The sequence below is a fragment of the Saimiri boliviensis genome, chromosome 8 (assembly GCF_048565385.1).
Source record: "Saimiri boliviensis isolate mSaiBol1 chromosome 8, mSaiBol1.pri, whole genome shotgun sequence".
Classification (NCBI taxonomy): domain Eukaryota; kingdom Metazoa; phylum Chordata; class Mammalia; order Primates; family Cebidae; genus Saimiri; species Saimiri boliviensis.
This window is the reverse complement of record NC_133456.1, coordinates 20,371,753-20,385,854: the sequence shown is the minus strand read 5'-3', so window position 1 is coordinate 20,385,854 and position 14,102 is coordinate 20,371,753. Positions and strand designations below refer to the sequence as shown.

At 54.9% G+C, this 14,102-nt stretch overlaps 1 protein-coding gene across 4 annotated transcripts in view; it reads left to right on the top strand.

Moving 5' to 3' along the window:
* The first annotated feature begins 1,123 nt into the window (after window positions 1–1,123).
* IQSEC1 (IQ motif and Sec7 domain ArfGEF 1) overlaps window positions 1,124–14,102 on the top strand; it is a 383,968-nt gene continuing 370,989 nt past the window's right edge. For 2 of the 4 annotated variants that reach the window (XM_074404072.1, XM_074404071.1), the window contains exon 1: window positions 1,293–1,671. In XM_074404072.1, coding sequence (XP_074260173.1) covers window positions 1,400–1,671 — 272 coding nt within the window. In that variant the 5' untranslated portion in view covers window positions 1,293–1,399. Of the gene's footprint in view, window positions 1,672–6,208; window positions 6,346–14,102 lie in introns of those variants that run through there. The other 2 variants (XM_039477279.2, XM_074404080.1) reach the window with 2 other exon arrangements.

The window sequence follows — 14,102 nt, the reverse complement described above, 5'->3', positions numbered from 1 at the left end:
TCATCTTCATATAACAGTCCTTGAGGAACTTGAGGCTCCCAGTACATGGCCACGCTACCATTCTGGGTCCTGCCTATGCGACACCCAAGGTGGGACACCCAAGGATGCCTGAGGACCCTGGAGGGTCAGAGGTCTCTCCATGCAGTCTCCTCCTCTCGTGGGGGTATAGCAACGAACATGAATATGAAACACCAAATGTCAGCGAAGTCGGTGTAACAAAGGCAATACCCACCACATGTAAATAGCAGCTTTAAAAACATATGAGACATAGCTAAAGCTTTACCCAGAGGTAAATGTATAGCCTTAAATGCATTTGCTAGAAAACAGAACTATAGAAATAACCCAGCTCAAGTCAAGGAGATAGAAAAATGGATTTAGCCCCAAAGAAATTTGGGGTATGAAAATTACAAAGATTAAGAAAACAATCAACGAATGGAAAACATTTTGGCTGAGGAAACGTAGGCTCCAAGAGGTAAAACAAATTGCTGCAGATCTCAACGTCAGTGCCGAGGTGGGGCTTCCCTCCATAGGTTGTCGGTTCCCCGCAGCAAATATGAGTAGAGGGATTGGGCGCCTGAGCCTTGGCGGTGCAGCGAACAGAACCTGGAGGCTTCAGGGCCACCTTCTGGTTGCAACAGGGAAGGACGGCCGGGGAAACGTCTTGCTTCTGCAAGTACAAAACATTCCCAGTGTTTTATTTTATTATTTTATTGTTATTTTTGTAGAGTCGGGGTCTCGCTCTTTTGCCGGGGCTGGTCTCAAACCCCTCCTGGGCTCAAACGATCCTCCCGCCTCAGCCTCCCGAAGTGCTGGGATTACAGACGTAAGCCACTGCGCCCTGCCCATGCCCAGTGTTTTAGTAGACTCAGATCAGTAAGAAATGCCATCGTTCTCGTGAGTGTGTTGTTTATTTTCCTATTTACGCTTTACCTAAAATCGCCCGCCGATGGATTCGAGATGTATTTCACGGAATTGCTTCCGATTTAAGGCGCCCGAGGCGGCCAGGGAAGGAAGGAGCGGTCCCGGGCGCCGGGCGCGGGGGCGCAGGGGCGCAGGAGCGCAGGACCCAGGGGCGGTCCCAGCAGGCGGCGCCCTCCCCGCCTCTTCCCGCGCCGCGGCCGGCACTTTCCAAACTCCTCTCCTGCCCGCGGCGGCCGCAGCTCCGCGCCCTGCCGCCCCGGCGCGTCCGCGGGGCAGCGGGCGGCGGAGCGCGGCGGCGCGGGGAGCAGGAGGCGCCGGGGCCCCGGGGGCGGCGCCGGCGGAGGCGGGAGCCGAGGCGGGGCCGCGGCAGCCCCGCGCCGCGCCGAGCCGCCGTCCCCGCCGCGCAGCCATGGCCGCGCCGCCGCCGCCGCCCCGCCGCCCGCTCGCCTGAGGCGCGGCCGGCCTCCGGGCGGGGGCCATGGCCAGCGCCGCTGAGCCCCCCGGCCAGGCGGCCGAGTACCTGCAAGAGCTGACCCGGATCGTCGCGGCGCAGCAGGAGCTGCTGGCGCGCCGGCGGCGGCGCATCGAGGAGCTGGAGCGCCAAGTGGCGCGGCTGAGCCGGGAGAACGCCGGCCTGCTGGAGCGACACCGGCGACACCTGGCCGCGTGCGCCCGCCGCCCCGACCCGGGCCCCGGCCCCGGCCCGCAGCTGCTCGGCGCCATCCCGGAGCTCGGCGGCCGCCGCGACAAGTAAGCGGGGCCCGGGGCGGCGGGCGTGTCGGGGGCGTGGGAACTTCTTGGGGCTCGCGGCTTCGCTCGGGGCTTGGCTGGGAGGCGGGCCGGTGCGGGAGGGCGCGTGGCGGTCCCGGGAGCGCCCACGCCCGCTGCCAGACCCTTAGCGGCTCCCTGGGATTCTTTGGCGGGGTCGCCGCCCAGACCCGGAGCTCGATCTCGGGTGGAGACTGGGCTGCCTGGAAAGAGGCTCCAGGGAGCTGCCCAGCGCTCCCGCCGGCCTGGCTCTCCGCTGCAGCGCGGACTCAGGGTGGGCGACCCCCGGGGCTTGGATGCACCGGGCGGAAGTCTGTCCGGGCAGCGGACTTAGGTCTCCGTGCAGCAGGGCTAGAACTTCCGACCTGGAGATCCCGAGACCGGTAGGGAGGGGTCGCGGCCCGCGCGGATCCAGCTCTGGAGCGGGCCTGGGTCGCTTGCGGGTCTCGGCGTCCCTGGAATGGACTCTACGCTGTGTTCAGTCCAGGACACGCAGAGCCCTCGTCTCTGGACGCCTCCACTTACTTCAAGGTTGGGGTTAATTCTGGACCGCCTCGCCTTGGGATTACCCGGGGCTATTTCGGACCTAGGATTAAGTGAGGGATGGGGAGAAGTACGGGGCGGGACCGTCCAGCAGCCCTGGACCCCAGCGTCCCTGCCGGCTCACAGCCCGCCGGCCGGGTTATCGTTTGCCACCCGTCGGTGTCGGTGTCGAAACCCAGAGCAGCCTCACCCTATGGACCTGCGGGTGCCCATCTGGGGCAGGACAAGGGGGCTGGTAGGCTTCGGTGCCGCTGGGGCGGGGTTTCTGCTGCTATGCCCTCTGCCTTTCCCTCTGCCTTTCTGTTTTCGGGACCACCAGGGCGCACACTGTGGCTCGGCCTGGGTCAGACGCAAGCACTGCGTGGTTGGGGGAGTGGCCGTGCTCAGGGCTTCAGGACAGTCTTCCTGCGGGGCTGCCTTTCCAGGGTGGAAATGGGGGAGGAGTTAGCCGTGGCCCCAGAATGGAGGGTGGTTCCTGATTCCCAGGAGTCCCATCACTGTCTTGGAGACCTGAGTTTCCCACCCCAGGAGGGGCTGCAGCCGCTGTGGCCATGGGACAGGCCCTGCTTGTGGCGCTGGCTGGAGGGTGTGTTGGCTCTGGGCGGTGCCGGTGGGACTGGGGGCTCTTTGGAGGAGGAGCATTGTGAGGATGGGGTCGTGCTGTGGCTGAGCGTGTGGCTCTGTGCCTGGCAGGCTGGGGCGGCAGCCTTGCACTCGGTGTATGGGGAGGGAGGGGCGGGTGTGTGTATAGCTCCTAACTGGTGTCACTGGGAGGAAGCAGAGACCACGCCCGCTGCCTCTCTGGGCCCCACTCCTGGCCCTCCAGAGTCTCTGGGACTCCCTTCAACCCTTCAGTCCTGCCACAGCAGCCGTGGGTCCTTTCCCCCACACCAGGACCCACAGAGAAGCTGAGGATGCCCAAGGAAAGTCCTTAGGAGTTTGGGGAGGCGGCACCAGGGCAATCCCTGCTTTCATGGGAAACAGTGACATGTTGGTTGGCACACGCCTCACAACACCACCCTGGGGAACGGCTTCCTTTTTTCCCTTCAGCATCACCCCTGGTGACCACGTGGGGAACAGGAGGATGCTGAGAGGCAGCACGTCTGTCCTGCGGTGGGGCATCCCCTCGGTTGCATCCAGGCAGCTGCCTTGGCCGGGAAGCCGGGATGGGAAGGCTGGGATTTTGTTTCAGAAGCCCCTGACTGTGTCCACCTGGCTTCCCCTTAGTGGAGACACAGCCATGGCTCATGAGAGAGAGCATCACCTTTAAGGAAAGCAGGGTGGCAGCACAGCCCTCAGCCCACGGTTTAGGTTGAGCATAGCTTCCAAACTTGAATGTGCACACCGGGAGCCTGGGAATCTAGCTATAATGCAGACGCTGAGCTGGTGGGTCTGGTTTGGGCTGCGGTCTGCATCTCTAGCCAGCTCCTAGGACACCCGCTGCTGCTGGGCCTGGACCTCAGGATGAGCAGTGCGGCTGTGGGGAGCCCCGGTGTGAGCAGGAGCTGTAGGTGGGTTGCCTTCAAGATGGAGCAGCCAGGCCCATTTTTGTGCATCTGATTCACTTCGCAATCTTTTGGGAAGGAGAATGCTGGTGCCTCCTCCCCTCACAGGAGACTCACCGAGACAGGGGCATCACATGGCCTGCTCACATGCGTGGGGTTCTGGGTCCCCAGGGGCTGCTCTGCAAACCATGGACTGGATGTGTCCCACTGCCCATCTGCAGAGCAAGGTGATTTATGCCTAAGGAATATGGCATAACCAGTCCCCTTGAGGGCTATTATTAAGCACCTGCTGTATGCAGACTCATTATTACTGTGCTTGGAAGCACGACAGGAAGAATGGAGAGGAGAGGAAGAGAAAAAGCAACTCTGCGTAGAGAGAGCAACATGGGTGGACAAACTAGGGTCCCAGCTGGTGACCATGGGACAAATCACACTACCCCTCCTAGCCTCAAGTTTTCTGAAATGCGTGCAAAACAGGAACGATCACAGCTGGCTCCCATACTTTTGCAAAGATGGGCATGGAGGCAACTGGTATACAGTAAGTGCTTAATGTAGGTCAGATTCTTCCATTGTCCACCCGTTTGTCATTTCTTTTGGGCCAACTGATCACAGGCAGGAGGTGAGACCTTTGGAGCAGGGTGTCGGGGGGATGGAGAGGGAAATGGAGTACCATGAGAAGGGCTGTCCAAAGGCCAGGTGGGGGCTGGTACCGTGATTGAGCATGGGCTTCCCAAGGCGAAGGCATCAGGATTGACTTCCTGCTGGGGGGACTTGGCTCCCCTCTCCCCCTCCCTGTGAGGGAGGGCCTGGCTGACCTCTTCCTACATAGCCTCCAGATTCCCTGGCCTGAGTCAGGAGCCCTCAGCCCGCTGCACAGACAGAGGGTGCAGTGACTTGCAGGGGGATGGATAGATGCAATTGAGAGATCACTGAGCAGCCTCGTCCTGGGACAACGGTTAGCCTGGCACTGCCCCACCCAAGCAGTCCATGGGCAGAATGGCTTGGTGTGTGGAAGTGTCCAAGCCCAGAAACCTTTAAATTCTTTCTCAGAGAGTGCTCTTTCATGCTGCGACACCCCCTGAAAAATACCATCGTGAGTTTCTCAGCTCTGGGAAAAGCAGGATGATAACAGGGAAGAATACAGTGACAGGATGCCTGTGGTTACTTTGATTATTTGGTTACAGTTCTTTTCTGCATATGAATCAGGATTCATATCCAGTGTCTGGTTGGCTACTGTTAGTGATCTGTTTCTGGGATTGCTTTCCACTCACTAGAGGTTCAGATGCATAATAGGTGCTCAGTAGAGATTTGTTGAGTGGATGAAGCTGGAGGGATTGATTAAGGTCATTGCATTTTCCTTTAGAAAGTCAAGTGAACTTTAGCAGGAACAGCTGGGATTAACAACCACGCAGATCCCAGTCCCAGGGAGCATGGGTGGGGCCGATGGCTGCATCCACTGGGGGCTTCCTGTGTGCCTGCCCTGCTTACGGTCTATGCCTTGGTCAGCTCATCTCCTTGTCTCATTACTCTTATGAGGCAGGTGCAGCTGCTGCTCCCATTTTACAGATGTGGAACCTGAGGCTCAGAAATCATGGCCTTGCCCCAGCTCTCCCATCTGCCTAATAGGTGGAGCCAGGATTTGGATTCAGATGGTTTGGCTTGGCTCCCTGCTTTTTTTTTTTTTCTTTTTTTCTCCCTGAGACAGAGTAATGCTCTGTCGCCCAAAGCTTGAGTGCAATGGTGCAATCTCGGCTCTCTGCACCCTCCACCTCCCAGGTTCAAGCAATTCTCCTGCCTCAGCCTCCCGAGTAGCTGGGATTACCGGTGTGCACCATCACACCCTGCTAATTTTTGTATTTTTGCTGGAGACAGGTTTCACCATGTTGACCAGGCTGGTCTTGAACTCCTGACCTTGTGATCCAACTGCCTCAGCCTCCCAAAGTGCTGGGATTACAGGCGTGAGCCACCGCACTCAGCCTACCTCTGCTCCTATCCACCCACCGTCTGCCCTTCACTATGTCCAGTGGCCATACCACCTCCCAGGATCCCGGGTGACTTCTGGCCTCTCTTGCTGGAGAAAGCCCAGATGGAAGGTTTCCGCCCTGCCGTGTGCAATCTTGTCACCAAGGCAGGGCTCCTGGTGTCACATGGGGTGGCAGTGCAGAGGGGACAAGGATTTAATGAGATGATCCCTTCCAGCTTTAGATCTTCCGAAGTTCCTTGGCAGAAGGAAACATCGCTTAAGGAGGCTGGGGGTGGGGATGGGGAGGCCTGGTGGAGCGGCCTGCCTTGCTTTCTGGTCCCCTCCAGCCCTTAAGTGCTGTCATATCACTGGGAGAGGATGTTTTTCTGATGCTCTGAGTTGGTGACTCACTCTGGGGGAGGTTTTCAGTGGCATTCAGGCTCTGTTGATTTACCAAAACCAGGATTCTTCACGGGTTCTTGGTGACATTAACCGTACGACGGTCCATCAGTTCAGAGGCAAGCTCAGGGGTGGCCACCGACGAGGGGCGGCAAGCAGAGATTGGTTTGTCCTGATGGGCAGCAGACTGATGACACAGAAGGCCACCCTCAGGAGGGTCCTGCCAGGAGCCCACCGAGCTTTGATGTATGTGTTGTTCCTCAAAGTAGCCAGGAAGCACGCACGCTGGGCCAGGGGCTGGGGGACTGAGGGTGCTTTGGTTGGATTTCCTGTCCCCTCTTAGCAAAGAGGAGAGGGCTGTGGAGAGACTGAGGGAGGCTGAGAGGGCTCTTTTCTGATCTCCGAGTTGGCAGAAAGGGTGGCAGGGCGGAGGGAGATAACTGCGTCGTGTTTTGGTTCAATAATGTTCTTGTTCTTCCAGCCAAGATAAAGCCTGTGTCCAGTGCTGGGGAGGACGTCCCCAAGTCAGGAACGAGTGCGGCATACTCTGGGAGACTTGTCGTGGGGAGGCAAAATGTGTTCAACTCCAAGGGAATGGGGACAGCCATTCTCATTTTCCAGCAGATGGTAGAGAAAGATGAGGGAGTGTGTCTCCGAAGCTCTCCCAGCCATCTGACAGACTGGGGAAATTATTATTTTACAACCTGAAAAATAAACCATGAGATGCTTCTTTATCCAGCCTGAGCTGAGGAAGACAGCGAGTGGCACTGTGTGTGAAATAAAGTCGGGACCTACTTGTTTCGACGTTAGGTTTTCGCCTCCCCTTTCTGGACTCAGGCCCGCTGCTCCTGGCAGAGATTAGGAGGCTTTGCCCTGCTGGGGGGAGTGTGAGGGGTCGGTCACATTGGAGGGGCCCAGAGTCAGGCATTTGGGGACATCAGCGTTTTTTGCCAGCTGGGTGGCTGTTTGTCAGCTGTTTTGTCTGTGACATTGTTTTGACAGCTGATCCAGTCTTTTGTGTCTTGTTTTCTGTTTTTTTAAGAAGGAGCGACGCTTTGCCTAACTTGGAAAGCGCACCGTTCTGAGCTTGTCAGGTGTCATCCGTGTAATTGCCACAGAGCAGCAGAAAACACCGCACAGGCCAGCCAGGTGTTCGGCTAAACTGGAATATGGGAGAAGGAACTGACCTAACTGAAATGGAGCGGAGGCTACGGGTGGGGCGGGGAGGCAGCCCCTGGTCAGGGGGTTTCCGGTGTGCTGCCCCTGCCCAGGGCAGACCCAGGCCAGGCTGTAACCAAGTGGCTTGAACTGAAGCTCTGAGGCAACAAGGCCACGGGAGTTTGAATCCTGCCCTCCGAGGGGTGGATATTCCAGCAGGATGCACCGGGCCAGTTATGGCAAATGTTGGGTGCTTCTGTTTTCTTCGGGAAACGGCTGCTGCCTTGAGGTTGGCAACGCCTCTCTCCAGCCCCTGGCCTTGCGCTGGGGACCCCACAGGCCCCCACAGGCCCCCACGGGTGGCTCCTGAGCAGTTAGCTCTGTCCCTGCAGCAGGCTAGCAGAGTCCCAGCCCTGCCGCAGCCACTTCCCTGCTGCTCAGATTTTCCAAGTAATAGCCCCAGCCTGTCTGAGTTGCTGTCTCTCCCCATGAAAATGCAGAGGGCCACTTCCTCATAGGGAGATCAGACGCGGGAGTTGCCTGTGGCTGGCATTAGGTGGTGGGTCCAGGGGGAGGAATAGCAGGGCATTGAGAATGCTTTTGAGGATTGTTTTCCCTCAATGTTTTATTACGAAAATGTTCAAGCATACAGAAAAGTTGAAAGCCGTGCAGGGCAGATCACTGCCTCCCTGGGTTCTGCAGTGAAGGTTTTGGAATATTTCTATGTTCCATGCCCCTCTGTCCATGAGGGTGTCTGGAACCCTGTGAATGGGGAGCTCACATTGGTGGGGCGCCTGCTATGGCCCAGGAGCTGGGCCCCGCTGCCTACACCTGACCGCCACCTCCCCACGCACACCCATTCCTGGGCTGCTCATGAGGGATTCTTGTCCTTGGTTAGGACAGCTCCCCCACTGCCTCCCCTTGGAAGCATCATGCAAATGGGAGACGGAGGCTTGTCCATGGAAGATGGCAGAGGGATCAGGCCAGGGAGGAAGGGGGCCAAGTGGTGTGCAGCTCCAGAGCAGGAAGTGAGTGACCACCCATGGGTGTCAACAGGCTTCCTGGAGGAGGTACCTTTGAGCTGGGACTTGAAGAGCAGGAGGGAGGAGGAGGATGGTGTCAAGGCAGGGGAAGCAGCATGCGTGGTGTGTCTGCACACGGGGTGTGTGAGGGGCTGTCGGTGCTGTCAGTGTTGGTAGCAGGTTGAGGCGGACAGGCACAGACCCTCCCAGGGCACTTGGCTTCCTTAGAACCTAGATACCGGTCCTGAGGGGGCTGGTGGACAGGACCGGCCCCTGCCCTCCAAGCTGGCCCTAGCTTGAGTCCTGATTTTGAAGTGTTCGGCTTTCCCTCTCAGAGGAGGCAAGATCCACAAAGGCATGGGTCAGAGCCTGTGGTTCTGCACCTGAACTTAGAATGTGCTGATTGCAGTGAGGCCACAGCAATAACCGAGGCCGTTCTAGGTGCCTCGTGCTGGGCACGTTCTTCTCCGTGTCTCTGTGGATGCTCTAACCCTGTGACAAATGTGAACTATCCTCATCCCATCTTGCAGATATGAAACCTGAGACTCAGAGAAGTTAAGTGGTTTGCCCGTGGTCACCCGGTGGCAGCGGCGGGATTCACACCCAGGCCTGTCTGCCTCCAGGGCCTGTACAGTTCACCCCACGTCGGGCTACTTCAAAGCTGTTCACTGCACAGTGTAGATGTTTTGGAAACATTGGGGGCCATTTCCAAATGTGGCACGGTCCCCTCCCCAGACTTTTGGCTTCAGGAGCCAGAACCAACATAGCTTTGGCACCACCTGGAGACAGCCCATGTCCCTTCTCTGCACAGCAGCTGACAATGGTTGAACGCAGCTGGCAGGGCTGCTATGGGCAGTGTGTACCAGTATGCTCAGGGAGGGCGCTCTAAGCTCTGCAGCACCCAGCAGCCAGTGCCCAGTGTTCCTCTCTGAGTTGGTCTGACTTCCCCACTCCGCTTAGTTGAGCACTTACTGAGCTCCCAGAAAGCTGCTGTTCATGTCTTCATTCATGCAGGACACATGTGGGACACGTGGTTGCACAGGAGGGTTGGGATGGGTGCCCCCTCTTCTGGCTTTGCCCCAGCTTTTGCTGGAAGCGCCTGTGGTGGTTTGGATGTCCTTTCTCTGCAGACCACTTTCGTGAAGAGCATTACACCTTCGGAGAACCAACGGGCCGGGCCCCGCCTCCTCCGTGGGAACCGCAGGAGCACGCTTGCTAAGGGCAGAAGACAGGGCCTGCTCAGAGGGTGTCCTGGGACCGGCAGGGTGGGAGGGTCCTAGCAAGTCATTTGTAGCTGCCTGTGGACTGCTGGCCCTGTGAGGACGAGGTACGGGGTGGGATCCTCTGCTTCCTGGATGGCCTCAGTGCTCAGGAGAGAAGTCCTCGGCATGTGTCTGATAGTGAAGGGAGACAGCTTCTAGGGACCCTTCCGGGGGTGGGCACGTGTGTGGATGAGATTCACGGATGGGCTGCAGGGTCCAATGGGTCCTAGGGGGTAGCCTGGGGAAACCTGGAGACGGGACTCGAGGGAGGGTCCCAGCTTTGGAATCTGCTTGTATTGTCTCCCCCTTGGCATGTGAAATACACCTCTCTGAGCCTCAGTTTTTTCATCTCTGCTATGGGGACAGTGACAACTGGATCTCCCACTTAGGGTGCCCTGAGTAAGGAGTGTTCCTGGCGGTGCCGTTGAGGTGCAGGGAACGGACCAGTGTGCATGGGGCAGAGTGAGGGGGACAGTGTGAGAGAGGAGGAGGGAGGCGAATGGGGTAGGGGCGAGGGCCGACGCACAGTCAGCAGGGCCACGTGGGCCCACTGGGGACTACGGCTTGGATCTGAGGGAGACAGAAGTCCCTGGAGGCTGTTGAGCAGAGGAGGAAGTGATGGGACTTAGATCTGGTCAGGATCTCTGGCTCCTGGGGCAGGCATGGGTACCAGGGGTGAGGGAGGCTTCAGGAGATGCTGCAGAACTGGGTGCTGGGAGCCTGGGCAGAGGCTGCTGAGGTGGACAGGGCTGGGGATGAAGGCACATGGCCCCACCCTCTCTTTTCCCCACAATCGCCAGTCCAGATGGGAAGGAGAGAGAGGAGAGGAACCAGAGAGGAGTGGCTCTAGATGGGAGGGGCCATGCCCATCTTGGTTACCTGCAGCAGTTCTTGGAACAGGGAGTTCTTTAAATGGGGAGTGAGGGGCTGGTGACACCCCTGGACTCTGCCTCAGGCTCCCCATACCCAGGCCACCCCACTCTTTGACCTTGAGGGAGGAGCAGCCCAAGCAGGGATGTTCACTTCCCCAGGGCTGGCCGGGGCTCCCCATGGAGTATTTATGCTGGGTGAGGCTCCCCACGGAGAGGGGGCAGGAGGCAGGACACAGACTCTGGGGCCAGGCCAGGCCAGCAGCCTGAATCCCAGCTCCCTCCACCACGTACCACTTGTGTCTTCTCTGGCCCGTGGCTGAGCCTCTCTGTGCTTCAGCTTCCTCACCTGTAAAATGGGTTATAAAACCTACCTCCTGGATAAGGGGTGAGGATTATATCCTTGATGTACATAAATGTGCACAGAGCCACTTGTATCACTGTTGTTCCTTCTTTCTCTGTTGAGAAAGGAAGTAATTTTAGAAAGTCATGGAATTGAGAACCAGGTGACTTGGGTTTCAGTACATGTCTATTACCTACCCACTTCTCTGCATAGTCAGTGCTGCCGATTTTGAATCCAATCCTTTGTAAGATGTGTCATCGTAATCCCTTTAATGCTGCAGTCTCTTCACATGTTTTAAAGTTGTGGAATCTTAATTTTATTGAATTGAGGTCTCCCCACAAAAAAGGAGGAGTCTGGAAAGTTCCATCCCCCTCCCACAGCCCACAACATGCTCACGTCTTTCTTTACTTTCTGTGAGGCTTTACTTTTGCCCAGCTCAGCAGTTCCCAAACCTCAAGATGTGTAAAAATCTGCCACCTAGGTGACTCTGACCATCCCCTTTGGCCCTCACCGGTAGGTTGGCCTGCTTGCCCCCCCTGTAGGTTGGCCTGCTTGCCCTCCTTTGAGCCAGTCTCTTGATTAAGGACTCAATAGATGCCCTAGTACTGGGGCTTCACCACCACCGACTTTCCCTTTCACCAGATGATCCTGTGGGGTTGCAATGAACCACATCAAATAATGGGAATAAAGATGTCTTGAAAGTGTAACATTGTATGAATGACTGTCCCTCATCTAGGGATGGCATGTGAGGTGTTGGCTGCCACCCCTCCATTGATAATGAGTTAGAATAGTAACCTTGATGACTGGCTATTTATTGTAAGCACTTGCCCTACAATACTCTGTGAGGTAGGGAGTATTATTATCTCCACTGTGTATATGGGGGACCGGGGGCAAAACGAAGCAAGGGTGGTTGGAAGGTGGTGGTGTGACCAAGGATCAGCCAGGCATATCCCTATCAGAGCTGTCATCTAGACATTTTTAGGGGACTTTTAGTTTCAGTCCGTTTTGTTCAGAGAACATACTTTGTGTGATTTCAGTCCTTTCAAATTTGTTGAGACTTGTTTTAGGGACTGTGATACAGTCTGTCCTGGACAATGTTCCATGTACGCTTGAGAATAATGTTTTCTGCTGCTGGGTAGACTGTTCTGTATATGTTTGATAGGCCTAGTTGGTTTGTAGTTTTGTTTATGTCTTGTATTTCCTTTTTGGTCTGCCTACCTGCTCTGTTTATTATTGAAAGTGAGGTATTGATGTCTCCAACTATTATTATTAATTTTTGTTTTGATTTAATTATAGGCTTTTTAGAGAAAGGGTCTGTTCTGACATCCAGGCTGGAGTGTAGTGGTGCAATCATAGATCACTATAACCTCAAACTCCTGGGTTCAAGCAATCCTCTCCATCAGCCTCATGAGTAGCTGGGACTACCGGTGTGTACCACTGTGCCCAGCTAATTTTTAAAATTTTTGTAGAGATGGGGTCTCACTTTGTTGCCTAGACTGGTCTTGAACTCCTGTGTTAAAGTTATCCTTCTACCTTGGCCTCCCAAAGTTCTGGAATTATGGGCATGAGCTACTGCATGCAGCCTCCAATTATTATTCTTTAATTATCTCGAAATTTCTTCCTTCGTTTCTGTCAATTTAAACACTTCATATATTTTGGGGTTCTGTTGTTGAGTGCATATATGGTATTTATTGTTGTGTCTTCCTGTTGGATTGTCCCGTTGATCATTATGAAATGTCCTTCTCAGTCCCTAGTAACAATGTATGTCTTAAAGTTTATTTTGTCTGATTTTAGTGTAGCCATTTTAACTCATTTTGGTTACTATTTATATATCTTTTTCCATCCTTTTATTTTCAACCTATTTGTGTCTTTGACTCTAAAGTGAATCTCTTGTAAACAGAATATAGTTGTATTATGTTTTTTGTTATCTCTTCTACCAGTATCTGCTTTTGATTGGAGCGTTTAATCTATATTTAATATAATTATCAATAAGTTGAGATTTACATATACAGTTTTGTCATTTGTCTGTGTCTTATATCTTTTTTCTTCCTGTATTCCTCTATTACTACCTTCTTTTGTGTTAACTATTTTTCTAGTGTAGTATTTTAATCCCCTTGTTTATTTTAGTATATAGGGGACCTTTTAGAGCACAATAAAACTTGTTCTGGAGGTAGAACATCCCACATAACCTTATCCTCACTCAGAGAGAATAAAGACAGGGACAGGATCTGGACAGAGAATGTTGACAGTGAAACCCAGAAAGTGGCAAGCCCCAGAGAAGAAAGCTGGCAAACACAGGTGCGGACCTGTCACAGACTGGGTAGGCACCGAGGAACCAGCCCAGAAGCTTCCTGAGGACCAGGAGAGTGAATTATTTGACTCTGCTATTTCTTTCTTTTTTTTTTTTTTGGGACGGAGTTTTGCTCTTGTTACCCAGGCTGGAGTGCAATGGCGCGATCTCAGCTCACTGCAACCTCCGCCTCCTGGGTTCAGGCAATTCTCCTGCCTCAGCCTCCCGAGTAGCTGGGATTACAGGCACGCGCCACCATGCCCAGCTAATTTTTTGTATTTTTAGTAGAGACGGGGTTTCACCATGTTGACCAGGATGGTCTCGATCTCTTGACCTTGTGATCCACCCGCCTCGGCCTCCCAAAGTGCTGGGATTACAGGCTTGAGCCACCGCGCCCGGCCTTGACTCTGCTATTTCTTTAAGGGATCCTGCCTCAGGGCAGGTTTTGATGAATATGTATTGAATGAATGAATTAGTAAGTCAATTCATCCATCATTCAGTCACCATAAAGGTTATTTGTTGGTCCGTAGCAAATTAATTAAACATTTAGTTTTAGAACAACCACCATTTTATTATATCTCATTTTGCAGACCAGAGTTGGGCAGTGCTTGGCTGGTTGGTTCTTCTGTTCCCTATGTTTTCAATGGAATACTCGGTGGTATTCATCTGCACAGTTGGCTGATCTGGAGGGTCCAAAACGATTTTGCTGACACATCTAGCACCTTGTGGAGGTGTGTGGGAGGCTGGGCTCAGCTGGGACTGCCACCAGAGTATCCACATGTGGCTTCTCCAACCTGGGGGCCTGGGGGCCCCAGAGCCAGTGTTCTAAAAGGCCTGTGTGGAAGATGTGAGGCTTCTTGTGATTGGACCTCTGGAGTCCCAGATGTACTTCTGCCACATCTTATTGGTAAAGCACATCACAAGGCCAGCCCAAATTCAAGGTTAGAGGAATTGGTCTCCACCCTCCCTGGGAGAAGGAGGGACAGTTTGCAGAAGTCCTTCATCTCCCACATTTGCTTTGCTCAGACTGGGCCCTGTCACTTCTCCCTGTCAAGACTG